The 27,354-nt window shown below is 44.5% G+C and overlaps 2 protein-coding genes across 2 annotated transcripts in view; both read right to left on the bottom strand.

Annotated features, from left to right (window-relative positions):
* Positions 1 to 27,224, bottom strand: SLC39A4 (solute carrier family 39 member 4). The gene is made up of 12 exons (XM_070748456.1): positions 26,940 to 27,224; positions 16,179 to 16,463; positions 14,048 to 14,252; positions 11,088 to 11,830; positions 10,120 to 10,291; positions 8,653 to 8,825; positions 7,525 to 7,689; positions 3,963 to 4,076; positions 3,500 to 3,557; positions 3,210 to 3,362; positions 1,819 to 2,006; positions 1 to 763 (listed from the first exon to the last, which is right to left on the bottom strand). Exons 1-12 carry the CDS (start codon positions 27,141 to 27,143, stop codon positions 635 to 637), a joined length of 2,589 nt encoding a protein of 862 aa, XP_070604557.1. The 5' UTR covers positions 27,144 to 27,224; the 3' UTR covers positions 1 to 634.
* Positions 1 to 27,354, bottom strand: part of CPSF1 (cleavage and polyadenylation specific factor 1) — a 242,284-nt gene that overhangs the window by 49,349 nt on the left and 165,581 nt on the right. The gene's annotated exons all lie outside the window — the stretch shown is intronic.

The raw sequence follows: 27,354 nt of genomic DNA on the forward strand, positions 1-27,354 counted from the left end.
GTGTTTACGTTTGTGTGTGTGTGTGTGTGTGAAACAAAATGGACTCTGCACCTTCAAAAAAAAATTATGGAGGGTGGGAAGGAGGAAGAGGATGATGACGTCAACTATGGGATCTTTGCTGCACTCTGAGCTTCGTGGTTTTCTGGCAAATGTTTCACGACCCAACTAGGGAACCTCATCCATGCTAGAAGAGAATGGAGTTTGCAGAGAGGAGGAGGAAGAGGATGGGAAAGGGGAGAGGTGTAGGCACGAACAAGTACGTATTTAATAAATACAATAAATAGAAGGCGAAGGCAGGATTAAACGGCGGGTGAAAAAAATTGAAAACTGGCGAGAATGACCCAGCCCCACTGATTCAGACAGCCAAATGGGAGGAAATTTGAACTCAGGACCGGGCTGCTGCAGTGGTGGCCGCTGGCTTCCTTCTTTTTTGGCCAGGCCAAATCTGCAGAGGAAATTTTGGCAACGTGTGATGGGCAGGGGAAGCCTGGCCGAGGGTCCCTGGATATTCCTCCCCCGAAATTTGTCCCCCCCAAACACTGCACCCCTTTTTCTGTCCCTGATTTGGAGTAGGGGTGCAGGGGCCGGTGGTGTAGGGAGAGGGGCTCGATGTCGATCTGCAGGACCCCTGCAATTAAATGGTGATGTTGTCCTCGAAGAGAGAAAGCACCAAGAGGATGGCCCAGCCGGCCAGGAGACCCAAGTTTTGCAAGGCGAAAAGTAACCAGGGTCGTTTGTCTTTCACATTCATCAGAGCCGGAAGCTGGAGGAAGAAGAAGCAAGCGTGGTTATACGTGGTTGGAGGTAATAATAATAATAATAATAATAATAATAATAATAATAATAATAATAATAACAACAACAACAACAACACCACAAAAAAACAACAACAATCATCATAATAATCAGTTGGCCTTCTCTGGGTCCCGTCGACTAAACAATGTTGTCTGGCGGGACCCAGGGGAAGAGCCTTCTCTGTGGCGGCCCGGACCCTCTGGAACCAGCTCCCCCCAGAGATTCGAACTGCCCCCACCCTCCTTGCCTTTCGTAAACTCCTTAAAACCCATCTCTGCCGTCAGGCATGGGGGAACTGAGACATCTCCCCCGGGCTTATACAGTTTATGCATGGTATGGTTGTGTGTATGTTTTGCTTTTTAAATAAGGGGTTTTTTAAGAGATTTTTAAATATTAGATTTGTTATTGTACATTGTTTTTATTATTGTTGTGAGCCGCCCTGAGTCTACGGAGAGGGGCGGCATACAAATCTAATAGATAGATAGATAGATAGATAGATAGATAGATAGATAGATAGAATAAGAATAAGAATAAGAATAAGAATAAGAATAAGAATAAGAATAAGAATAAGAATATAAGAATAAGAATAAGAATATAAGAATAAGAATAAGAATAAAAGAATAAGAATAAGAATAATTGCCTTCCACACAAAAGCCCCACTGGGCTTATTATCAGGGAAGGTCTTATTTTGGGGGAAACAGGGTTGATGGACAGATTGCGCAGAAGCAAAAACACGCTGGGCACACGCAGGAGAGCGCAACTTTTGCTACCGGTGCGGTGTCCTTATCTCTACTGGTAGCAACCCAATAGTGATTTACACACACACACACACACACGGAATAACCTTTGGAGAATCCTCTGAATCTGCGTCCTAGTCATCCTGGTTCTAAGTCCCGTTTTGCACCCCTTTGGGATCCCAACCTCCATAATTCCCAGCCTTGGCCACAGCGTGGTTTGCAACCCATCTCCTCCGCAGAGCCGGCCCCAGAGACTCTCCCCTGCTTGGAAGTGCCACGGACTTACCATGTCGCACAAGGCCACGTAGAGGAAGAGGCCCGTGGCCACCGTGAAGATCCACGCCTCGAACTCCTCCCCGGTGCTGACAGACAGGGCGATGTAGAGGCCAAGGAAGGCCGTGAGGGCGCTCACGAAGTTGAGCAGCAGGGCACGCTTCACGCTCAGGCCGGCGTGGAGCAGAGCTGCAAAGTCTCCTGTGGGGAGGAGGGAGGCAGAAGGGGGGCAATGAGAAAGGGGGCAATTCCGTGGGTTGCATCCTGTCTTTGAGATTCCGGATTCCCATTTCTACCGGGCTAGCACTGATAACGTTAGCTAGTTGGGTCGTGAAATTCTGCAAAGGAACAGCCAGGCTCAGAGGGAAGGGGGGAGGGAAGGAGGGATGGAGATAGGGGTGAAGAAGAAGGGAAGGGAGCAAGGGAGGGAGGGAAGAAATTGTGGATGAAGGAGGAAAGGAGTGGAAGAGAGGGAGGGAAGGAGAAGGGAAGGAGGGAGGGAGGAAAGAAATGGAGATGGGGAAAGGGAGGAGAGGAAGGGACGAGAAGTATGGAGAATGTGGAGGGAGGCAGGGAGAGAGCAACAGAAAGAGGGAGGGAGGAAGAAAGGAAGGGAGGAAGGAAATTGCAGGTGAAGAAGGGAAGGGAGCAAGGAATGGAGGGAGGGAGGAAGGAACAAAGGACATTGTGTGTGAAGAAGGGAGCAAGGAACAGAGGGAGGGAGGGAGGAAGGAAATAAATTGTGGGTGAAGAAGGGAAAGAAGGAAGGAAGGAAATTGTGGGTGAAGGAAGGGAGCAAGGAACGGAGGGAGGAGGAGGAAGCAAGCAAAGAAATAAATTGTGGGTGAAGAAGGGAAGGGAGGAGGGAGAGAAAGAAGGAAGGAAGGAAGGAAGGAAATTGTGAATGAAGAAGGGGAGGGAACAGGAAGGAAGATTACAGGTAATGTTACAAGTCACCTTTGGTAAGAAGTGGAAACGGAATTCCAGCAGATATCCAGGAGATACGAGTAATTCAGTCATACAAGATAGATACATTAAAGTTAGAAATAGCACAGTCAAGTTAAACAGTCCAGTCATACACATTCAAATCAGTCAATATCTCTCAATACAATAATAATATTACAAGCTTGTCTTTGTGTTACATATCAGACATACATTACAGCTTACAAATACATCAAATTATCATCGAACACACAGAGCTTACTACATCAGTCACAGTGAATCAGCAGAAAGAACAGAGAGAGCAGAGAGAATCATGCTTTCTGGCTCCCTCTGGTGGCAATTTGCAACACTACATCTTAAAGCTGTAGAAGCTCAACACATACAAACATTCATCATTAGCTTGTTTATATATTCATCACCCCCACCCACCCTCCCCGCCCTCTGACCCCACTCGCAACCCACCTAGCTCGTGGGGCAGTTCATGGCACAGGACCGCCAAGGACGTGGCCAGCCCGGTCTTCCAGGAGGAGGAGAAGGCGGCTCCCATGGCCAGGCCGTCCGCGAAGTTGTGGATGGCGTCCCCAATGGTGATCATGTAGGGCAGCATGCGGAGCTCTGCGGGGGGGAGAAAGGGAGGAGGGGGTTGCTTGCAATGTGGGGCAGGCCTGGTTTGGGGGGTGGGAGAATGGGGGAGGGGTCCTCAGTGCCCAGCATCTCTCAAGAGGGTTTGGGCTGGAGCCTATGGAACTCACCACGGCTGAGTTCCGTCTTTGGCACCGGCCGTCCAAACTCCGTTTCTTCCACAAACACCTGAAGGCAAACACGGCAGGAATTCCCGTTAGGAAAAGGTGAGTCCAACTGCTAGGTCAGTCTCCTGCCCCAGACTCTGGCCGCCCTCCTCAATCTCCAGAAACCCCCCACTCCCTTCTAGCACTGATACTGTTACCAAGTTGGATCATAAAATGTCTGCAAAAAACAACCAAACTCAGAAAGCACCAACAACCCCACAATCCTCCTCTTCCTTTTTCTCCTCCTCCTCCTTTTCACACTCCCCACTCCTAGCCCTGATGATGTTATCTAGCTGGGTCATGAAATGTCTGCATGAAAACAATAGAGAGCAACAAGAGTTCTTTTCTCCTTCTTCCTCCTCCTCCTCTTCCTCCTGCTCCCCCCCCAACCCCCCGAAAGTCATGGAGTTTAGAAATGGAGATTTACCAGGTCAGCACTTGACGCTCCTTTCTCCTGTTTCCTCCTCTTCATTTCATCCTGATAGAGCTGCAGGGAGAGTCCGTGGTCACACTGGTGGCCCTGGCTGGATTCAGTGGGCTCCTGGGAAGGGACGGTGAGAAAGGTCAAATTGTAACATGCAAAATGGTGGAAGAAATGGATGTTTGTTCAATGAAATATCGGAAGGGGTGTTAGGCTAAGCAGGCCTGGGTGGTATTTCATTGTAGTACCATAGAAGGTGAAATGTAAGAATGTATTTTCCCATGCATCCTATATCTCCTATACCTTTCTTCTATTCCTGTATCTTCTCTTCTCTTCTTTCTTAGAGATATTTTACTATGAGTATCTCCTCTATAACCTTCATCATGTATTTTACTATGTGTATATAGATATAGACCCACTAAAACCCTCATTGTGTATTGGACAAAAATAAATAAAATAAATAAATAAATAAATAAATAAATAAATAAAAGTAACGTAGAATGTAAAGCTCATGCTCATGCTGAGTCTTTGGGTGTGAACTGCAATGTGATTGGCCCAGGGCATTATAAGATGCCAATCAACTTCACCATTCCCTTGTTGGTCCCTGTTGGTCTTGGTGGTCCTTTGCAGAGGATGGTAGCTGGCTAGAGCATTTTGAGCGTGAGTTAAATATTGAGTAGAACTGAGATAGCGATACAAAGAAACTTGGATAGGTTTAGTATCTATTAGAAACCTGGATTGGTTTTGCATCTACTTGTAACCTGGATTGGTTAAATATCTACTTGTAAGTAAGCGGAATATAACTGATGTAAAGTTCCTGTATATAGAAGACTGAAGATATTTTTCACTGAAGAATATTGTTGTTGTTGTTGTTGTTGTTGTTGTTGTTGTTATTATTATTATTATTATTATTGAAACATAGAAACATAGAAGACTGACGGCAGAAAAAGACCTCATGGTCCATCTAGTCTGCCCTTATACTATTTTTTGTATTTTATCTTAGGATGGATCTGTATGTTTATCCCAGGCATGTTTAAATTCAGTGACTATGGATTGACCAACCACGTCTGCTGGAAGTTTGTTCCAAGGATCTACTACTCTTTCAGTAAAATAATATTTTCTCATGTTGCTTTTGATCTTTCCCCCAACTAACCTCAGATTGTGTCCCCTTGTTCTTGTGTTCACTTTCCTATTAAAAACACTTCCCTCCTGGACCTTATTTAACACTTGAACCTATTTAAATGTTTCGATCCTGTCCCCCCTTTCCCTTCCATCCTCCAGACTATACAGATTGAGTTCATGAAGTCTTTCCTGATACGTTTTATGCTTAAGACCTTCCACCATTCTTGTAGCCCGTCTTTGGACCCCTTCAATTTTGTCAATATCTTTTTGTAGGTGAGGTCTCCAGAACTGAACACAGTATTCCAAATGTGTTATTCCAAATAATAATAATAATAATAATAATAATAACAACAACAACAACAACAGTAATATTAATAATAATAGTATTATTATTATTATTATTATTATTATTATTATTATTGCTGGGAGCTGCTCCGAGTCCTTGGAGAGGGGCAGCAGACAAATCTAATAAATAATAATAATAATTATTATTATTAATAACAACAATAATAATAATTAGATTTGTATGCCGCCCTTCTCCAAAGACTAGGGGGCAGCTCACAGGATACAATGTAAACAATACAGCAACAAATCTAATCAATTAAAAATTGCAAACTAAAAACCCAATACAGTAAAATCAATCAGCCAATTCATTCACAACCACCCATTATAATAAACTACTGTTTTATACAAACGTGTCTGGATTCATTTATCTGCTTCATTAAATTGCCACAATATATTCTGATATCTTATCTGGTCCTCCTACTTTACTCTACATATATATATATCCGGACATTGGGTGGGGGTGGGAGGAGAGAAAATGTCCATCAAAGTGCTCATTTCAGTTATACGGAGACTTCAACTTACAATCACAACCGTGCTCAAAATTTTCTATTGCTAAACAAGACCATTGTCAAGTGACAATTTCACGTCGTTAAGCAATTTTTAACACCCCTTAGCTATTGAGGTTTATGCATGGTTTGTTTGGCTTGTATGATTGTTTTTTATAAGGGTTTAAAATTGTTTTTAAATATTGGATTTGTATTCGTTGTATTGTTTTTCTTGTTGTGAGCCTCTCCGAGTCCTTGGAGAGGGGCAGCATACAAATCTAATAAATAATAATAATAATAATAATAATAATAATAATAATAATAATAATAATAAAATAATAATAATAATTTTTGTTTGTGCTATGAAGCACCGTTTGAGGTGTGTGTGATTGATTAAAAGTGGCCAACGGGAGAATTTAGCAAAGCTGTTCCACTGCTTCATTGTTCTCACTGTCAGGAAATTCCTCCTAAATTCTAGGTTGGATGTCTCATGGATATGTCCTGTCAGTGAAGCAGTGGAAGTGATGTGCCGGTGTCTGGAGGCTGTTGGGGCCTGGATGGGTGCCAACAGACTCAAACTCAACCCTGATAAGACGGAGTGGCTGTGGATTTTGCCTCCCAGGGACAATTCCATCTGTCCGTCCATTACCCTGGGGGGGGGGAACTATTAACCCCCTCAGAGAGGGTCCACAACTTGGGCGTCCTCCTCGATCCACAGCTCACATTAGAGAAACATCTTTCAGCTGTGGCGAGGGGGGCGTTTGCCCAGGTTCGCCTGGTGCACCAGTTGCGGCCCTATTTGGACCGGGAGTCACTGCTCACAGTCACTCATGCCCTCATCACCTCGAGACTCGACTACTGTAACGCTCTCTACATGGGGCTGCCTTTGAAGAGTGTTCGGAAACTTCAGATCGTGCAGAATGCGGCTGCGAGAACAATCATGGGCTTCCCTAAATATGCCCATGTCACACCAACACTCCGCAGTCTGCATTGGTTGCCGATCAGTTCCGGTCACAATTCAAAGTGTTGGTTATGACCTATAAAGCCCTTCATGGCACCGGACCAGATTACCTCTTGGACCGCCTTCTGCCGCACGAATCCCAGCGACCAGTTAGGTCCCATAGAGTGGGCCTTCTCTGGATCCCGTCAACTAAGCAATGTCGTTTGGCGGGACCCAGGGGAAGAGCCTTCTCTGTGGCGGCCCCGGCCCTCTGGAACCAACTCCCCCCAGAGATTAGAATAGCCCCCACCCTCCTCGCCTTTCGTAAGCTCCTTAAAACCCATCTCTGCCCTCAGGCATGGGGCAACTGAGATATTCTTTCCCCCTAGGCTTCTATAATTTATGCATGGTATGTTTGTATGTATGATTGGTTTTTATAATAAGGCTTTTTAGCTGTTTTAGTATTGGATTGTTGCATGTTGTTTTTACCACTGTTGTTAGCCGCCCCGAGTCTACGGAGAGGGGCGGCATACAAATCCAATAAATAATAATAATAATAATAATAATAATAATAATAATAATAATAATAATTAATGTTTTCAACTTCTTAGCTCTTGTCCACCCCTCCTTCCAATTCTGTGGCCGCGGGGAGACTCGGAATAAGCAGCCGACTCACCTCCTCGTGTGAATGTCCCAGGATGGTGAAGAATTTCTCCAAGAGGAAGAAGAGGTAGAGACCCCCGAGCACAGCCAGCAGCTTCCAGAGTTTGTCGTTGTCCTCGGGTCCGTGGTGGAGGTGGGCATCGCCCTCGGTGTGGGAGTGGGAATGGAGGCCCAAGAACTGAAACGAGAGTGGCTTATGTTAGAAAGTAAAGTGATCAAGTATAAAGTTGAGTCCATAGGTCGTATTTATCGTGTGAGTTTATAGATCGATTGGTGTTTCAAATGATTAAAGAATATATTAAAAAATATGTTGCAAGAGTCTGTCTTCAAAATCAAGTTAACTGTACTCAGTATTTAGTCGCATTCCATTAGTAATTTGTAATTTCATTTAGAACAGTAGAAGAGGGGAAAATTTATTGTTTTTTGGCAGTAATTGATAGATTTTTTTTTTGCTGCAATCCATTGGTACCATTTCTCCCATATCTTGTAGAAATCTGATCCTTTTTTATTTTGAATTTCCATAGTTATTTTAGTCATCCCCACACAAGTCACTTCTTTTCAGCGCCATTGTAACTTCAAATGGTCACTAAGCGAACTATTGTAAGTCGAGGAGTACTTGTGTCCATTTTCATTCTCATGTCCTTGGATCCCACATTCGGATGGAAGGAACCAACCTGGTATAGACCCCCCCACCTAACCCAGTATTTCAGGGACTGCCCAACCCATCCCAGATGATTCCAATCTCACAATTCAACCTTTTCGAAGTGACCACCGCAGCTAGGACGACATAAAAGTCGTCTTCTATTGCTGCCTGCCAAGGAGGCTGGGCCGACTCCCTGGGGGGTTTGATGCCCCCCAACCCAACAGCAGGTGCTCCTCTTCTTCCCCACTCCTACAAGTCAGTTCAGATCCAGTTCTGGATGAACCAGATCTCCAAACGGTGCCAATATCGGAGAACCCCTACAGAGCGAGGGAAACTCCGTGGCGCCGCAGCATTGGTCATTTATTTATTAATTAGATTTCTACGTCGCCCTTCTCAAAGTGACTCAGTCACGCCCTTCTCCTGGGAGTGCCCAACCCATGACCTTCCCCCAAATCTTCTGGCCCCCTTTTCAAGCCCCCCAGCCCCACCAGCACAGACCTTGGGGATGAGGTGAAGCAGGGCGTCCCCGGTGAGCGATCCGATGGCCAGGCTGACAAAGGTTTGGATGACATACTGATAGGCGCTGATGCACGCGGTGCAGAGCAGGATCACAATGCCGAAAAGGGCGCACAGGCACACCAGCAGTGTAGCCAGGGAGCCGTAGATGTACTCTGGGGAAGAGGAAGGGGAGGGGGGAACGAACCCAAGAAAATCAGAATAGATTAGACTAGATCTAGAACACAACGGATAAAACAGAACAGAAGAGAGCAGAACCGAAGAGAAGAGAAGAAACAGAAGAGAACAGAACACAGTAGAATATAGAAAACAATAGAACTGAACCGAACAGAATATAGAAAGAATAGGAAAAAACAGAATAGAATAGAATATAGAAAACAGACGAGAAAAAACAGAACAGAACAGAACAGAACAGAACAGAACAGAACAGAGAGAGGTGTTTTTAATAGGAAAGTGAACACAAGAACAAGGGGGCACAATCTGAGGTTAGTTGGGGGAAAGATTAGAAATAACGTGAGTAAATATTATTTCAGTGAAGGAGTAGTAGATGCTTGGAACAAACTTCCAGCAGACATGGTTGGTAAATCCACAGGAACTGAATTTAAACATGCCTGAGATAAACATAGATCCATCCTAAGATAAAACACAGGAAATAGTATAATGGCAGACTAGATGGACTGTGAGGTCTTTTTCTGCCGTCAATCTTCAATGTTTCCATGTTTAACACAGTAGAATATAGAGAACAATAGAACTGAACAGAACAGAATAGAGAAGGAATAGGGGAAAAACAAATAGAATAGAATATAGAAAATAGACAAGAGAAAACAGAACAGAATAGAACACAGTAGAATATAGAGAACAATAGAACTGAACTGAACAGAATATAGAAAGAGTATTAAAAAAAACAGAATAGAATAGAACTCAGTTTAATATAGAGAACAATAGAACTGAACAGAGGCAACACCTAAATAAAAATCATATATATTTAGTAATTCATATCACTACAGCGGCTGGATTAGCTTTTGCATAATGGTGGAAAAATGAAGACATACCACTGGATGGACAGTGTGCCAAGTACCACTGGGACCACATTATTATTATTATTATTATTATTATTATTATTATTATTATTATTATTATTATTATTATTATTATCTGTACTGGTAACAGCCCAATACTGATAACAGATATTATTATTATTATTATTATTATTATTATTATTATTATTAATAATATTTGTTATCAGTATTGGGCTGTTACCAGTACAGATAAAGACGCCACATAGGTAGTAAAGGTTGAGCAGGCGTAGGAAGAAATATCTAGTTAGCGAACTCGCACGCAAGAGATTTTGGTGATTTTTTTTGTTGTTGTTTTTCGGTGATTTAAAAAAAAAAAGAATTTGGTAGTTTTGGTGATTTTTTGGGAGGGGTTGCTGTGGGATGGACTCACTCTCGGCCGTGGTGAGGCGTCCGTCTTCTGGAACCTTCCGAGGAGCCGTGCAGGCCTTGCTGAGCTTCTGTTGCAGCAGAGCTGGGCTGAGGCGGGTGAAATCTGGGCGGGTGATTCCGGCGGCCTCGTCGATTTCATAGATCTTGAAGATATCGGCAGGGCTGAGACAGACCTGGAAAGAGAAAGAAAGAAAGAGAGAGAGAGAGAGAGAGAGAAAGGGGGGGAGAGAGAGGGAGAGAGAAAGAAAGGAATGAAGAAAGAAAGAAAGAAAGAAAGAGAGGGGGGAGGGAGAGGGAGAGAGAAAGTTATATAGAAAGAAAGAAAAAAGAAAGAGGGAGAGAGAAAGAAAGAAAGAGAGAGAGGAAGAGAGAGAAGGAAGGAAGGAAGGAAGGAAGGAAGGAAGGAAGGAAGGAAGGAAGGAAGGAAGGAAGGAAGGAAGGAAGGTCCTTGAGTGACTGGCACTTGGGGGGGCTGAAGTGACCCTCCATCCTTAGTAGTGGGGTCACAAAAGTGCTTTTTTCTCAAGAGGCAACTAGACTTTCTGAGGGTGGGGATGTTGGAAGTTGTTTCACTTCTCATTCAAGAAGCTTCTTCCGCTCTGACAGGATAGTGGAGAATGGAAGGATTGATCCTTTGAGAAAGTCATTCTACTCTATAGTTTCTCTTCTCTTTTACTCTACTCTACTCTACTCGTACAAATGTTGTCTGTGGCGGGCACTAATCATTGAGCACCTGTTGTATGTTGTGTGTGTGTGATTTATATTTCAAAATCAATAAAAATATTTATTAAAAATATCTTCTCTTCTCTTCTTTTCTCTTCTACTCTACTCTATTCTACTCTATACCCTACCCTACCCTACCCTATTCTATTCTATTCTATTCTTTTTCTAAACGTCCAAGTTGCCTCAAGGACCCTCTACGAAAGGATGCAAATGACTGGGGCCGTGCTAAAGAAGGACCTGTCTCACCGTGTCCCAGATGTTCTGAGGGGAATCTTGTTCTGCCAAGGCTGCAGGACTCCGTTTCGAGCGCACTGGAGAACTGTCACTTCGATTTCCATGGGGCTCCACGTGGTGATGGCCTGTTCCATTGCCGTGGTGATGGCCTGTTTCGTTGCCATGGTGATGGCCTGTTCCATTGCCGTGGTGATGGCCTGTTTCATTGCCATGGTGATGGTCTGAGTGATCTTCATGTTCATGGCCACGTGTGGTATTTTTATGATCATGGTCGTGGTCATCATGCATGTGTCCATCATGTCCATGGTCGCTGTGGTCATGGCCATGTGTGGTATTTTTATGATCGTGGTCATGGTCATGGTCATCATGTACATGGCCATCTGTGGTATTTGTATGATTGTGGTCGTGGTCATCATGCGTGTGTCCATCATGTCCATGGTCGCTGTGGTCATGGCCATGTGTGGTATTTTTATGATCATGGTCATGGTCATCATGTACATGGCCATCTGTGGTATTTGTATGATCGTGGTCGTGGTCATCATGCGTGTGTCCATCATGTCCATGGTCACTATGGTCATGGCCATGTGTGGTATTTTTATGATCGTGGTCATGGTCATCATGCGTGTGTCCATCGTGGGAGTGGCCATCGTGGGCGTGGCCATCATGGGTGTGGCCACTGTGGTCATGGCTGTGGTCATGGCCACCATCTTTACTCCCGGGACCGACCTCCAAATGTCCCATCAGTTTGGTCAATCCTGTTGTCAATCAAGAAAGGTCAGAGGTCATTGTACATCCTTCCCATCCCACCTCTTCTTCTACACTCACTGTCTCAATTTGGGGGTCCTCTAAATCGGTTGGCCACAAATTTCAGCTGTGGCGAGGCGGCCGTTTGCCCAGGACAGCCTGGCGTGCCAGTTGCGGTCCTACCTGGACAGGGAGTTTCTACTCACAGTCATTCATGCCCTCATCACCTCGAGGTTTGACTACTGCAATGCTCTCTGCATGGGGCTGCCTTTGAAGAGCGTCCAGAAACTACAAGCTAAGCGCTAGCCCACACATTCCCCCGTCTCTCCAACACTCCGCGGTCTGCACTGGCTGCCGATTGGTTTCAAAGTGTTGGTTATGACCTATAAAGCCCTTTCTGAAGCCTGGTACGTGAAAAAAAATGCCCAAATGGGCAAATTGGAAGTTCAGGAAATGCACTCCTGGTTTGCCCACCGTGCTGTTTTTTTGCACTCTGGGGCTTCAGGAAGTTTCCCTGAACCTCCATCTTCCTTGTGGCAGCCCCTCAAATATTGGAAGACTGCGATCAGGTCCTTTTTTCCCTCTAGTCTAGCCCAGTGTTTCCCAACCTTGGCCACTTGAAGATATCTGGACTTCAACTCCCAGAATTCTCCAGCCAGCAAATGCCCTGTCTCCATAGCGAATGCTGGCTGGGGAATTCTGGGAGTTGAAGTCCAGATATCTTCAAGTGGCCAAGGTTGGGAAACACTGGTGTAGCCACACCCACATCCTGCAACTGTTCTTCATATAAGACAACCGTTCTTCAACCTTTAAAAAAAATAAATATATATTTTTATTGGCTTTTTTAAAGACAGAAACAAAACACAGTGACAACAAAAGAGAATATGCAGCAAACACATTAACCATGAAAACATATTTACAGTTACATTTCTGTTCTTCGGTTTCCCTATTTTTGGTTTAATTTACATTTATCCTATTTCTCACTTTCCATCAATCCAATTATGAGACTTATCCCATACAGTGTAATATTCTTCTTCCTGTTTCTTCTGTAAAGTAAATTTACTCCATTTTGCTCATTCTAGCATTTTTTAAATTACCAGATCCTTAGTTAGTACGTTTTCTTTTTTCCAATTCTGAGCAAAAGTCAAATGGGGTGCCGTTAATACATATACTATCAAATAATAGTTAGCCTTTTTGTGTTGTCCTCTGATTATTCCTAATAAAAATATATCAGGCTTAAATTCTAATTCAAAACTTTAATACTGTATCTCTTTTATCATATTTTGAACTATAACCCAGAATTTCCTTGTTTCCTGACATAACCACCATATGTGGTAGTAAGTACCATGCGTTGACTCATTGCTCACAGCCACTCACGCCCTCATCACCTCGAGGTTTGACTACTGTAATGCTCTCTACATGGGGCTACCTTTGAATAGTGTTCGGAAACTTCAGATTGGGCAGAATGCAGCTGCGAGAGCAATTATGGGCTTCCCTAAATATGCCCATATTACTCCAACACTCCACAGTCTGCATTGGCTGCCAATCAGTTTCTGGTCACAATTCAAAGTGTTGGTTATGACCTATAAAGCCCTTCATGGCACCGGACCAGAATATCTCCGGGACCGCCTTCTGCCGCACGAATCCCAGCGACCGGTTAGGTCCCACAGAGTTGGACTTCTCAGAGTCCCATCGACTAAACAATGTCATTCGACAGGACCCAGTGGAAGAGCCTTCTCTGTGGCGGCCCCGACCCTCTGGAACCAGCTCCCCCCGGAGATTAGAACTGCCCCCACCCTCCTCGCCTTTCATAAACTCCTTAAAACCCACCTTTGCCGTCAGGCATGGGGGAATTGAGACATCTCCCCCGGGCCTATATAGTTTATGCATGGTATGTTTGTTTGTATGTTTTTGCATTTTAACAAGGGTTTTTTAGTGATTTTTAAATTATTAGATTTGTTGTACATTGTTTTATTGTTGTTGTGAGCCACCCCGAGTCTACGGAGAGGGGCGGTATACAAATCTAATTAATAATAATAATAATAATAATAATAATAATAATAATAATAATAATTTCCAACAATCGCTTTTCAAGTTTGGGTAATTTTTTGCTAATCTTGCCAGGGCAAGGTTCTTCACCCTTAAAGACAGGTGTGCCCAAATCCTCGGCCACTCTTTCTCTCCGGTTCCCACCTGGGTATAAAAATCCCCACAGCTTGGAGACTTACCTGCCAGCGTGAGGTTGTGAGTATTGTTGCCGTAGTGTTGGAAAATGTATTCCACAAAGTAGTGTTGTTGGGGCAGCGCACGTAAGCAGCTCCCTCGTAAGACGTGATAGGAGAGGAAGGCCAACACCTGCCCGTCTGGATTCGATGAGACGTGACTGGTAACAGATTTGCTACCTTGAATGATTTGGCTCAGGTCTGCGCAGGGCTGGGGAGCGGAGGAGAGCAGGGGAGAAACTTAGACTCTGCACAGTTGTGGTTTTTTTCTAGCTACACAGATGAGCGACTAATCAAATCAATGAATTAACTAATGGTTGAGGGAGCTACCGTATTTTTTGGGAGTATAAGACGCACCTTAGTTTTGGGGGAGAGGGTTGCTGTTAATGGCGAGTATTCTGAGCAGAGTCAGGTTACAAGCGGTGTGCCACAAGGGTCTGTTCTGGGTCCTATTCTTTTTAATATATTTGTGAGTGACATAGGGGAAGGTTTGGTAGGGAAGGTTTGCCTATTTGCCCATGACTCTAAAGTGTGCAATAGGGTTGATATTCCTGCAGGGGTCTGTAATATGGTAAATGATTTAGCTTTACTAGATAAGTGGTCAAAGCAATGGAAACTGCAGTTTAATGTTTCCAAATGTAAAATAATGCACTTGGGGAAAAGGAATCCTCAATCTGAGTATTGTATTGGCAGTTCTGTGTTAGCAAAAACTTCAGAAGAGAAGAGATTTAGGGGTCGTGATTTCTGACAGTCTCAAAATGGGTGAGCAGTGTGGTCGGACAGTAGGAAAAGCAAGTAGGATGCTTGGCTGCATGGCTAGAGGTATAACAAGGAAGCAAACAAACACCGGAAATTGTGCACGTGTTTTCATGCGACATTCGGCTTCTACACGTTTTCCCAGTCCATTCCAGTAGGGTCGGGAACGGTAGCCCACCACTTATTATCTACTATGTGAACTGTATGTGTATGTACACACACACACAAAAACAAACAAACACACAGCTCTTCTAAAATTATGCACATTCAACCTAATTTGCTGCGAAAAATTGAATTTTTTTCTACCAGTTCAGTGTACCTGACCGTACCTGTAGGAGCCCATCAATGGTTGGCAACCTGCAGCTCCAGAGCTGCATCCAGCTCTTTGACCCCTCTCCTGCCCAATGGGGCAGCCTGGGGATACTATATTGGTATATATGTCAGGCTTGGTGATTTTACGTCTGTTGGGTTTAATGATTTTTATGAGTTGGGGGTCAGCTGCAGCTCAAGCAATCTCTCAATGCATATATCTCTATGGCAGAGGTCTTCAAACCTGGCCACTTTAGGATTTGTGGACTTCAACTCCCAGAATGCTCCAGCCAGCCATTGCTGACGCCCTGACTTAGATGACCTTTCTGGCCTCTTCCAACTCTATCATTCATGGATGGCTGGGGAATTCTGGGAGTTGAAGTCCACAAGTCTTAAAATTGCCAAGGTTGGAGACCCCGACTTAGATTACCCTTCTGGCCTCTTCCAAATCTATCATTCATGGCTGGCTGAGGAATTCTGGGAGTTGAAGTCCACAAGGCTTAAAGTAGCCAACGTTGGAGACCCGAAACCCCCCCCCCCCCCGACTTAGATGACCTTTCTGGCCTCTTCCAACTCTATCATTCATGGCTGGCTGAGGGATTCTGGGATTTGAAGTCCGCAAGGCTTAAAGTGGCCAATGTTGGAGACCCCCCCCCCAACTTAGATGACCTTTCTGGCCTCTTCCAACTCTATCATTCATGGCTGGCTGAGGGATTCTGGGAGTTGAAGTCCACAAGGCTTAAAGTGGCCATGTTTGTGGACTGCTACTCTATGGGAACATCTCTCATTTAGGACGCTTGTGGGCAGATGCGCACATTTGAGCGAGATTTCGCTTCTGCGCATGTGTGTGGCGTGGAAGAGGATGCATGCACGAGAGAGATTTCAGTGATTTTGGGTGATTTTTTGCATGCGCAAGAGCAAAAAACTCACCATAATCTCACGAGATTTTGCCTCCTACTTATGCGCAGAAGACAAATCTTGCTCCGACCGCAGTCACCCAGAGCTGGGCTCGCATCAGCATTGGTAGCAGCAGTAAGGTGGACCCCCTGCCTGCCCTCCACTGCCCCCTTACCTCCTCTTTTTGGACGGACTTGGCATTCCTCTGGATGAGAAACATCTGCCGGGCAATTTTCTCTAGGTTGGGTTTGGTCTCTGAGCTTCCGTTCAAGAATTTGGTTTGGAAATCCTGGACCTCAGACGCCCAGCGCTTCTTGGTCATGGCCTCACAGGCATGCACGGGGTCAGAGAAGTAGAAAACCAGCCCTGCCGAGAAGTCCAGCAGCTCCGCCAACGTGAGGTTGACCTCTCCAGACGTGGTCTTCTTCACCAGTTCAAAGATGTTTCCGGACGAGAGGCACTGCAGAGAAGAGAACATTGGCAATAGTCTTCTTCTCAGTCAACATGAGGGGACTGGAGGCTCGAACATATGAAGAATACTGTGCTCAGTTCTGGAGACCTCGCCTCCAGAAAGAGATGGATCACTCTGGCGTACAGACGTGCACCACAGTGCCTACCGTCCCCTGTCCTATTGTCTCTCCTATATCTCCTATATCTTCTCTTCTATCCCTATATCTTTTCCTGCTATTCTCTCATAGTTATATTTCACTCCTTTATTTTCTCCTCTATTCCCCCTTTAATACATTCTACCTGATTATATCCTCTGTAACCCTCATTGTGTATTATTGTGTATTGGACAAAACAAACAAACAAACAAACAAATAAAAATTGAACAGGTCCAAAGACGGGCTACAAAAACGGTGGAAAGTCTTAAGCATCAAACTGATCAGGAAAGACTTCATGAACTCAATCTGTCTCATCTGGCGGACAGAAGGAAAAGGGGGGACACGATCGAAACATTTAAATATGTTAAAGGGCACAGGAGGGAAGTGTTTTTAAAAGGAAAGTGGACACAAGAACAAGTGGGCACAATCTGAGGTTAGTTGGGGGGAAAATCAGTTGGGGGAAAGATCAGAAGCCATGTGAGAAAATATGATTTGACTGAAAGAATAGTAGATGCTTGGAACAAACTTCCAGCAGACATGGTTGGTAAATCCACAGGAACTGAATGGGATAAATATAGATCCATCCTAAGATAAAATACAGGAAATAGTATAAGGGAAGACTAGATGGACCAGGAGGTCTTTTTCTGCCGTCAATCTTCTAGGTTTCTATGAATGGGGATGGAAGGGAGGAAGGAAAGAAGGAAGGAAGGAAAGAAAGAGAAGGAAGGGAGGAAGGAAGAGAAAGAAGGAGGGAAAGAAGGAAGAATCCACAGTGAATGAATTGAAACATGCCTTGGATAAGCGTAGATCCATCCCAAGATAAAATATAGGAAATAATATAAGGGCAGACGAGATGGACCAGGAGGTCTTTTTCTGCCGTCAGTCTTCTATGTTTCTATGTTTCTATGAATGAGGACGGAAGGAAGGAAAGAAAGAGAAGGAAGGAAGAGAAGGAAGGAAAGAAGGAAGAATCCACAGTGAATGAATTGAAACACCCCTGGGATAAACATAGATCCATCCTAAGATAAAATACAGGAAATAGTATAAGGGCAGATTAGATGGACCATGAGGTCTTTTTCTGCCATCAATCTTCTATGCTTCTATCATTGATATAGGGTCTTCTGCCTAAGCAGGGAGCTAGACTCAGATCCCTTTCAACTCTATTCTACTGTCTGAAATGGTATGGGGTCTCCTGCTTAAGGGGGGCTGGACTAGAAGACCTCTCAGGTCCCTTCCAATTTAATTCCGGTTCTGAATACTAACAGGATCTTCCAAGAATAAACACTAGGGAGAACTCGAGATCCAGTTTAGCGTTGCTCAAAAAATCTCAACCCCTTATCTAGAAAACTTAGAACTAGGTCGCCTAAAACACAATTTAAATATTGCCCACAAGATCATATGCTGCAACGTCCTGCCTGTCAATGACTACTTCAGCTTCAACCGCAACAACACAAGAGCACGCAACAGATTCAAACTTAATATTAACCACTCCAAACTTGACTGTAAAAAATATGACTTTAACAATCGAGTTGTCGAAGCGTGGAACTCATTACCAGACTCAATAGTGTCAACCCCTAACGCCCAACATTTCTCCCTTAGACTATGCACAATTGACCTCTCCAGGTTCCTAAGAGGTCAGTAAGGGGCGTACATAAGTGCACTAGTGTGCCTTTCGTCCCCTGTCCAATTGTCTTTCCTTTCTCTCACTTATCATACATACTGTATTTTCTTCCTTTCATATATCTTCTCCTCTATTTTTACATATTATCTTTATATATATTACTTCATGTCTATTCTCTTCCATATGTATTGTGTATTAGACAAATGAATTTTTTTTAAAAAGGTGGACTTTGACTCCCAGAATTCCCTAGCCCTGGTTTTGCTGACTGGGGAATTCTGGGAGTTCAAAGTTCAAACCCTCTTTCAAGTTGCAACGCTTGAGAAACCTTCAACAATTGAACAATAGCCTCCCTTGGATCTAATCTGAAGAGCAATTGAAGTTCTCCAGATTCCTGCTGAGTTCGAAGTGCTTACACAGAGGTTGTGCAAACAATACACAACCACCACCCCTGCCTGGAAAACGAACCTGCTTTGCATTTCTCCGCTTGCAAACGGGAGGTATAAACAATTGGGTGGGAAAGGTGAGGGCCCTTCGGAAAATTTGCCATGGTTGCAGTGAAGGCACACACTACCCAACCCCAACGGCCATAGCTGGCAACGAAAGCTGTCAAGTCTTGCCGTGGAACTTTTACCACAGTGTTTCCCAAGCTTGGCAACTTGAAGATATTTGGACTTCAATTCCCAGAATTCCCCAGCCAGCGAATGCCCTGTCTCCATAGCGAATGCTGGCTGGGGAATTCAGGGAGTTGAAGTCCAGATATCTTCAAGTTGCCAAGCTTGGGAAACCTTGTTCTACCACTTTTATTTTTTATTTATTTATTTGGTTTGTCAAGTTTGTTTGTTTGTTTATGTACTTACTTACTTACTTACTTACTTACTTACTTACTTACTTACTTACTTACTTACTTACTTACTTACTTATTTATTGGATTTGTATGCCGCCCCTCTCCGGAGACTCGGGGCGGCTAACAGCAATAATAAGACAGCATACAATAATAATCCAATACTAAAAACGATTAAAAACTCATTAATATAAAAACCAAACATGCATACAGACATACCATGCATAAAATTGTAGAGGCCTAGGGGGAAAGCGTATCTCAATTCCCCCATGCCTGGCGGCAGAGGTGGGTTTTAAGTAGCTTGGTGATATGCAAAGATATAATACTACTTATATACATGCTACTAGTAAGAGAGAAACATGAGGACAGGGGACGGAAGGCACACTGGTGCACTTATGCAGGCCCCTTACTGACCTCTTAGGGATCGGGCGAGGTCAACAGTGGACAGTCTAAGGGTCAGGTTTTGGGGGTTAGGGGATGATACTACAGAGTTTGGTAGTGAGTTCAATGCATCAACTACTCAGTTACTAAAGTCGTATTTCCTGCAGTCGAGTTTGGAGCGGTTTACATTAAGTTTGTCTCTGTTGTGTGCTCGTGTGTTGCTGTGGTTGAAGCTGAAGTAGTCGTTGACAGGAAGGACGTTGTAGCAGATGATTTTATGAACTATGCTTAGGTCATGTTGAAGGCGACATAGTTCTAAGCTTTCTAAACCTACGATTGTAAGTCTAGTTGTGGAAGGTATTCTGTTGTGAGTGGAGGAGTGGAGGGCTCTTCTCGTAAAGTATCTCTGGATACCTCCTCCTCCCTCCTCTTTCTTTCTCTTGGGTCCCCCAAACTTGGCAAGTTGAACCACATTGACAAAAGGGATCAGAACACCAAATACAAGCTGAACAAACAAGACCTTTACTCCGTCAAAGACCTTGGAATACTCATATCAAATACCTAAGTTCCAAAGCCCATTGCAACAACATTGCCAAAAAGGTTTCAAGAGTTGTTAACCTAATCCTATGTAGCCTCTGCTCCGGTAATCTCACACTACTAACCAGAGCAAGCAAAACCTTCGCCAGACCAATCCTGGAATACAGCTTATCTGTATTCTGGAACCCACATGCATTTCGGACATAAACACATTAGAAAATGTCCAAAGATACTTTACGAGAAGAGCCCTCCACTCCTCCACTCGCAACAGAATCCCCTACGCAAGTAGACCTACAATCCTAGGTTTAGGTTTACGTTGCCTTAAGCACGACCCAAGCCTAGCCCATAAAATCATCTGCTACAACATCCTTCCTATCAACGACTACTTCAGCTTCAACCACAACAACACACGAGCACACCACAGATACAAACTCAAAGTAAACCTCTCCAAACCTGACTGTAGAAAATACGACTTTAGTAACCAAGTAGTTGATGCATGGGACTCACTACCTGACTCTGTAGTACTATCACCCAACCCCCCAAAACCTGACCCTTAGACTCTCCACTGTTGACCTCTCCCGATTCCCAAGAGGTCAGTAAGGGGCGTCCATAAGTGCACCAGAGTACCTTCCATCCCCTGTCCTCATTTTCTCTCTTACTAGCATTATGTCACCAATATGTGACAAAATAAATAAATATACAGTATATGTATGAATAAACAAACAAACAAACAAACAAACAAACAAATAAATAAATAAATTAGACGATCCATTCACGCTGGTGGCAGTGGTAGCGCCAGTCCTCAACTAAACGACCAACAACTGGGCCCAATATTTCGGTTTATTTATTTACCCCTTGTATTTTATTTGCCTGCTAGGTAGCAAACATCTCTGTTGCTAAGCCAGGCAGCTGTTCAAGGAGGGTTTGTCCTGTTTTACGACCTTTTTTTGGGGGGGGGCTGGATGGTTTAGCGAATCACTACAGTTGTTAAAAGTGAGCCATGCGGTCGTTAAGTGAATCCAGCTTCACCATTGACCTGGCTTGGAAGAAGCTGGCTGGGAAGGTTACGAGGGGCGATTGTGTGACCCAAGACTTAAGATTTCGTTTGGTTTGGTTTGGGAAAGAAAAGGAGAAAAAGAGAGAGAAAGGGGAGGGAATATGGAAGGGAATGGGAGGAGGGAAAATAAATGGATGAAGGGAAGGGAAAGGAAAGGAGGAAGGGGAGGGAAGGGGAGGGAGGAAAGAAAGGAAAGGAGAACGGAAAAGAAAGGAAAGGAGGGAGGGAAGGAAGGAAAGGAAAGGAGAAAGGAAAGGAGAAAGGGAGGGAAGACAAAGGAGAGGAAGAGGAGGGGAAATATAGAGAAAGGGAAAGGAAAGGAAAAGAAAAAAGGAAGGAAAGGAAAAACGGAGGGGGGAAGAGGAAAGGAAAGATAGAGATAGGGAAAGGGAAGAGAAAGGAATGGAAAAAAGAGGGAAAGAAAAGGGAAAAGAAAGGGAAGGGAAGGAGAAGTAAATGGATGCAGAAGGGAAAGGAAGGGGAGCAAAGCAATAAAGAGATTCTCTCTCTCTCCTTTCTCCCTTTCCCTTTCCCTCCTGCCAACCGAAACATTTCCCTTCCTTGGGCAGAAACGCGTAGAACCTGTCTGGGCGGGGGCCTCCCTGCCGCCTCCTCGCACTCCAGGCCTCCCCCCCCCCCACGGCTGATCCTCACTCAAGTGGCCTTTCCCGTTTTTCCCAGGTGGCCTCCCCCCCTTTCCCTCCCAGCAGCCTCCCAGAAGGGAAACCTCCCAGCTGGATGGGAATTCTGGGAACCCACATTGTCCCCTCGGTCTTTTATTTTTGTTTTATTTGTTTGTTTGTTTTGTCAAGTATGTGTTGGTGGAATACAAAGATATATTAATACAGTATTTATATACAGTACGTGATGCTAGTAAAAGAGAAACATTAGGACTCCTTCCCTTCCCTCTCTTCCCTTCCCTCCCTCCTTCCCTTTCTTTCCTCTCCTTTCTCTTTTTCTTTCCTTTCTCTTTTCTTTCCTTTCTCTTTCCTTTCTCTTCCCTCCCTCTCTCCTTTCCTTTCTTTCCCTTCCCTTCAATCCCTCCATTCTCTTCCCTTCCCTCCCTCCTTTCTTTCCTTTCTCTTTCCTTTCTCCTTTCTCTTTTCCTTCCCTTCCTCCTTCCTTCCCTTCCCTTCAATCCTTCCCTTCTCTTCCTCCTTCCTCCTTTCCTTTCTTTTCTCTTTTCCTTTCTTTTCTCCTTTCATTTTCTTTCCTTCCCTTCCCTTCCCTCCCTTCTTTCTTTCCTTTCCTTTCTCTTTCCTTTCTCCTTTCCTTTCCTCTCCTTTCTCTTTTTTTCCTTTCTCTTTTCCTTCCCTTCCCTTCCCTTCTCTTCCCTTCCTCCTTCCTTTCCTTTCCTTTCTTTTCTCCTTTCCTTTCTTTCCTTTCATTTCCTCTCCTTTCTCTTTCCTTTCTCTTTTCCTTCCCTTCTCTTCCCTTCCTCCTTCCTTTCCTTTCCTTTCTTTTCTCCTTCCCTTTCCCCTTCCCTTATGCACGTCCCTTACTGACCTCTGAGGTCAACAGTGGACAGTCTAAGGGTAAGGTTTGGGGGGTTAGGTGATGATACTACAGAGTCTGGTAGTGAGTTCCAGGCATCCACTACTAAGTTACTAAAGTCGTATTTCCTGCAGTCCAGTTTAGAGGGGTTCACTTTGAGTTTGTATCTGTTGTGTGCTCGTGTGTTGCTGTGGTTGAAGCTGAAGTACTCGTTGACAGGAAGGACGTGGTAGCAGATGATTTTATGGGCTGTGCTTAGGTCGTGTTTAAGGTGACGTACAGTAGTTCTAAGCTTCCTAAACCTGGGATTGTAACTCTACTTGCGTAGGGGGTTCTGTTGTGAGTGGAGGGCTCTTCTAGTAAAGTCTCTCTGGATGTTTCCTACAGTGTTTATGTCCGAAATGTGGGTGTAGGTTCCAATGTTAAAAGTTCCCTAAATTATTCTATAGACAGGAATTATCAAGCTTCTTTAGCTGTTTCAAGCTGCAAAGTCAAAGTCTAACCCCAAAGTCACTAAACCCCTCCCTGGAATTATTTCCTCCACCTCACACCCCTCTCTCAGTTCCCACCACCACCTGGAATAGACCCTCTTCTAACTAGGTTAACCATTCAGTGGCAGCCTCTTTCAGAAGACCTCACTGGCCCTTGGCCTGTATGGGACTGGACTGGACTGGACTAGAATGGAACCAAACGGAACAGAAAATACAGAGAATTGAATAGAACAGAATGGAACGGAACAGAATAGAATAGAATAGAATAGAGCAGAATAGAATAAATAGAATTATAATTAGAATAGAATAGAATAGAATAGAAAATACAGAGAATAGAATAGAACAGAATAGAAAATACAGAGAATAGAATAGAATAGAACAGAATGGAACGGAATAGAATAGAATAGAGCAGAATAGAATAAATAGAATTAGAATAGAATAGAATAGAACAGAACAGAAAATACAGAGAATAGAATAGAACAGAATGGAACATAATAGAATATAATAGAGTAGAATAGAATAAATAGAATTAGAATAGAATAGAATAGAACAGAACAGAAAATACAGAGAATAGAATAGAACAGAATAGGAAATAGAAAGAACATAACAGAACAGAATAACAGAGTTGGAAAGGACCTTAGAGGTCATCTAGTCTAACCCCCTGCTTAGGTATCATTTGTGATTTTCCCAACCAGATTCCAAGAAGCAAAGTCAATGGAGGGAAGCCAGATTCACTTAACAACGGTGGCCAAAATGGCTGGTAAAATCGGGCGTGACTTACTCGGAAACTGTCCCGCTTGAGGACGGAAATCCTCGTCCCAATCTCAATGGTGGCCATCAGCTGAGGGCCACCTGGGGCATCGTCGTGCTTGTGGTGCCTGGCTCCAGGTGCGATTCTACCCCGCAGCCTGCTCTATTCAACACACCCTCGAGAGACCCCCCTTCCAATCCCCCATGACTGTTTTATGGAAGGAGCTTTTGATTCCCACAATGGACGAACGGCTGCCAAAGTTGATGGAGTGAGCAGAAATTGACTGCTTCGATTAAAGGGAAAAACCATCATTACTTTTATTTCTACCTGGACTTTGTGCTTAAAATGTGTGTGTGTGTGGAGATGGAAATGAAACTTTGACTTTGGGTTTTATCAGTAAGATGGGTTTATTAATATAGAAATGGCTAGTTTATATGTATAGGTAACATATATGTAAATGTATATATATCCAAGTAAAAAGTTGAGATTTAATACAATCTTATGGTAAAGCATCAAAGGGAGTCAGAAGTCAAAGCCATTTGTTTCTTTTTTCCTTCCCTATTTTCCCTTCCTTTTTTCCTTTGTATTTTTTTTGTATTTTATATTATAAACGTGCATGTGTGTAAGAGAGAGAGAGAAAATGAGAGAGAGAAGGAGAGAGACAAAGAGAGAGACAAAGAGAAAAAGAGAGAAGGAGAGAGAGAAGGAGAGAGAGAGAAAAGAGAGAGAAAGAGAGAGAGAAGGAGAGAATGAGAGTGAGAGAAAGAGAAAGAGGGAGAGAGAAAGAGAGAAAAAGAGAGTGAAAGAGAAAGAGAGACAAAAAGAGAGAGAGCAAGAGAGAGAGAGAGCAAGAGAGAGAGATGGAGAAGGAGAGAGAACTGGAGAGAGAGAGAGAGAAGAGAGAGAAAGAAAGAAAGAGAAAGAGAGATAGAATGAGAGAATGAGAGAGAGAACAAGAGAGAGAGAGAGAGAAAGAAAGAAAGAGAGAAGACAGAAAGAACTAGAGAGAGAAAGAAAGGAGAGAGAGAATTAGAGAGAAAGAGAGAAAAAAGAGAGAAAGAGAAAAAGAAAGAGAGAGAAAGAGAGAGATAGAATGAGAGAAGAGAGAGAGAACAAGAGAGAGAGAAAGAGAGAGAAGTGGAGAGAGAGAGAAAGGGAAAGAGAGAGAGAGAAAAGAGAGAGAAAGAGAAAGAGAGAGAGATAGAAGAAAGAGAGAAAGAGAGAGAGAGAGAAGGAGAAAGAGAGAAAGAGAAAGAAAGAGAGAGAGAGAGAGAAGAGAGAGAGAAAAGTAGAGAGGGATAGAACGAGAGAAAGAAAGATAAAGAAAGAGAGAGAGAGGTCCCCTCCCCAGTCTGCCCCCTCTTAATTTCACCCCCCCTCATTTCTTTTGTCCAAGTGAAACCTCCCCCTGCGGTCTGCCAGCCCCCTCCCTCCCTCATCCGGTGACAGTTTCTCCGACCGACTCATTTCCAAAATCCCCCAAAAGCCGAGTTCGAAAGCAGAAGTTCCCGTGCGCCGCAGCTTCCTCCATCTCGGGGCCTCTGGTGAAGCCAACTGAGTCAGTCTTCCCCCTTCAGCTTTGGGGGCTGTTGCAGATTGAGGCTTAACACTCATTCTACCTCTATATAAGTTTCTACAAGGAGAAACTTCCTCACAGGGAGAACAATTTGCCAGTGGAACTGCCCGCCTCCAGAAGTTGCGAATGCTCCAACCCTAAGAGCGATTGCAGAAATTGGGTACGTCCAGTCTAATGAAAAGGAGGCGTGTGACATGATATCAGTGTTTCCAAATTTGAGGGACTGCCCCAAAGATGAGGAGGGGATCAACCTATTTTCCTAAGCCCCCTCCCCCTCCCGAGAGCAGGAGAAGAAGCAACGGATGGAAGCTCATCAAGGAGAGAAGCAGCCTGGAATGACTTCCTGACAGTGAGAACAAATAACCAGTGGAACTGCTTGCCACCAGAAGTTCTGGGTGCTTCTCCATCGCTTGAGGTTTTCCAGAAAAGAGTGGACAATCGCCTGTCTCTGAAATGGGGGTAGGGTCTCCTGCCTGAGGAGGGGGTCAGACTAGAAGGCCTCTGAGGTCCCTTCAAACTCGGGTGGTCTGCATCCTTTTCGAATGGTCAAGTGGTCTGGACCCAGCGTGCCCTTGCGGTTCCTGGGCTCGCACAGAGGGCAAAGGCTAAGAAACGGGGGGGGCTGTCGGGGGGGGTGATGGTGGGGGGGTCAGCAAAGTTGTGCCAATGCCCCCCCTGCCCATTTCCCCTTGACTCTTTCTCTCCCCTCAAACAGCTGCTAGTTTATAAGTATAGGTAATATATACTGTATATAAAATATATAATATATGTACAAGTGAAAAGTTGAGGTTTGATGCAATTATCTCATTGCACAGCACCAAAGGGAGTCAGAAATCTTTTCTCCTTTCCTTCAGTTTTCTCTTCCTTTTTTCCCTTCCCTATCTTCCCTACTTTTATCCTTTGTATTTTTGTGTTATATATTATAAACTTGTGGGGGGGGAGAGAAAGAGAGAGACAGAGAAAGAAAGAGAAAGAGAGAAAGAGAGAATGAGAGAGAGAGAGAAAGAAGGAGACAGAGAGAGAAGAGACAGAAGGAGAGAAAAAGAGAGAAAGAAAGGGAAAGAGAGAGAGAGAATGAGAGAGAGAGAGAGAGATAAAGAAAGGGAAAGAAAGAGAGAGAGAAAGAGAATGAGAGAGAGAGAGAAAGAGGGAGAGAAAAAAGAGAGAGAAAGAGAGAGAAAGAAAGAGACAAAAAGAGAGAGAAAGAGAGAGAGAGAGAGAAAAGAGAGAGAAAGAGAGAGAGAGAGAGAAAGAGAGAAAAGAGGGAGAAAGAAAGAGGGAGAGAAAGAGGGAGAGAAAAGAGGGAGAAAGAGAGAGAGAGAAAGAAAGAGAGAAAGAAAAAGAGAGAAAGAAAGAAAGAAAGAGAGAGAGAGAGAGAGAGAGAGAGAGAGAGACCTTCTTGAGAATTTCTCTTCCCCTCTTTCCCTCTTTCTCTCCCCTCCAACAGCTGCTGCCGAGGCGGCTGTCAAATTTCCTCAGCCCGGCCGTCCCAGCCCTTTGCCCCCAGAACTGGAGTTTGACCCAGGCCTTTCCACCTGCTGGGGAGGGGGGGACCCTGCCCGCCCGCTACCCCCACTCTCACCTTTTCACACGGCACCGCCGAGCACTGCACCCGGGACCTGGCGATATTTAACAGGGCATCCACCGAGCCACGGGCCAGAACGCCTTCCCGGCTGGTGCCCGACAGGAGAGCCCAGAGGTGTCCCAAGGCGGGTTCCTGCGGGGGCTCGGCTGGGGTGGCCCCCAGCCAGCCAAGGAGCATGACAGTGCCCAGGACGAGGCGCATGGCGGCTGTGGCAGCAGGGCTCCCAGGTGTCTTGTCTTTGCAACAGGTGCCCGAGAAGGAGCCTCCGTCTACCGATGCAGCTGCTCCTGGCTCAGGTGATTGGTTCAGGATGGGATGGCCCCAGGTTAACCATTCCACAAAACCTGTCTGGCGCTGGAGAGGGGTTTTTTTTTCCCGGCCCCAGATTGGAGGGCAGGTCTTGGCCAGGGGG

Source organism: Erythrolamprus reginae, chromosome 3 (assembly GCF_031021105.1).
Source record: "Erythrolamprus reginae isolate rEryReg1 chromosome 3, rEryReg1.hap1, whole genome shotgun sequence".
NCBI classification, from domain to species: Eukaryota; Metazoa; Chordata; class Lepidosauria; order Squamata; family Dipsadidae; genus Erythrolamprus; species Erythrolamprus reginae.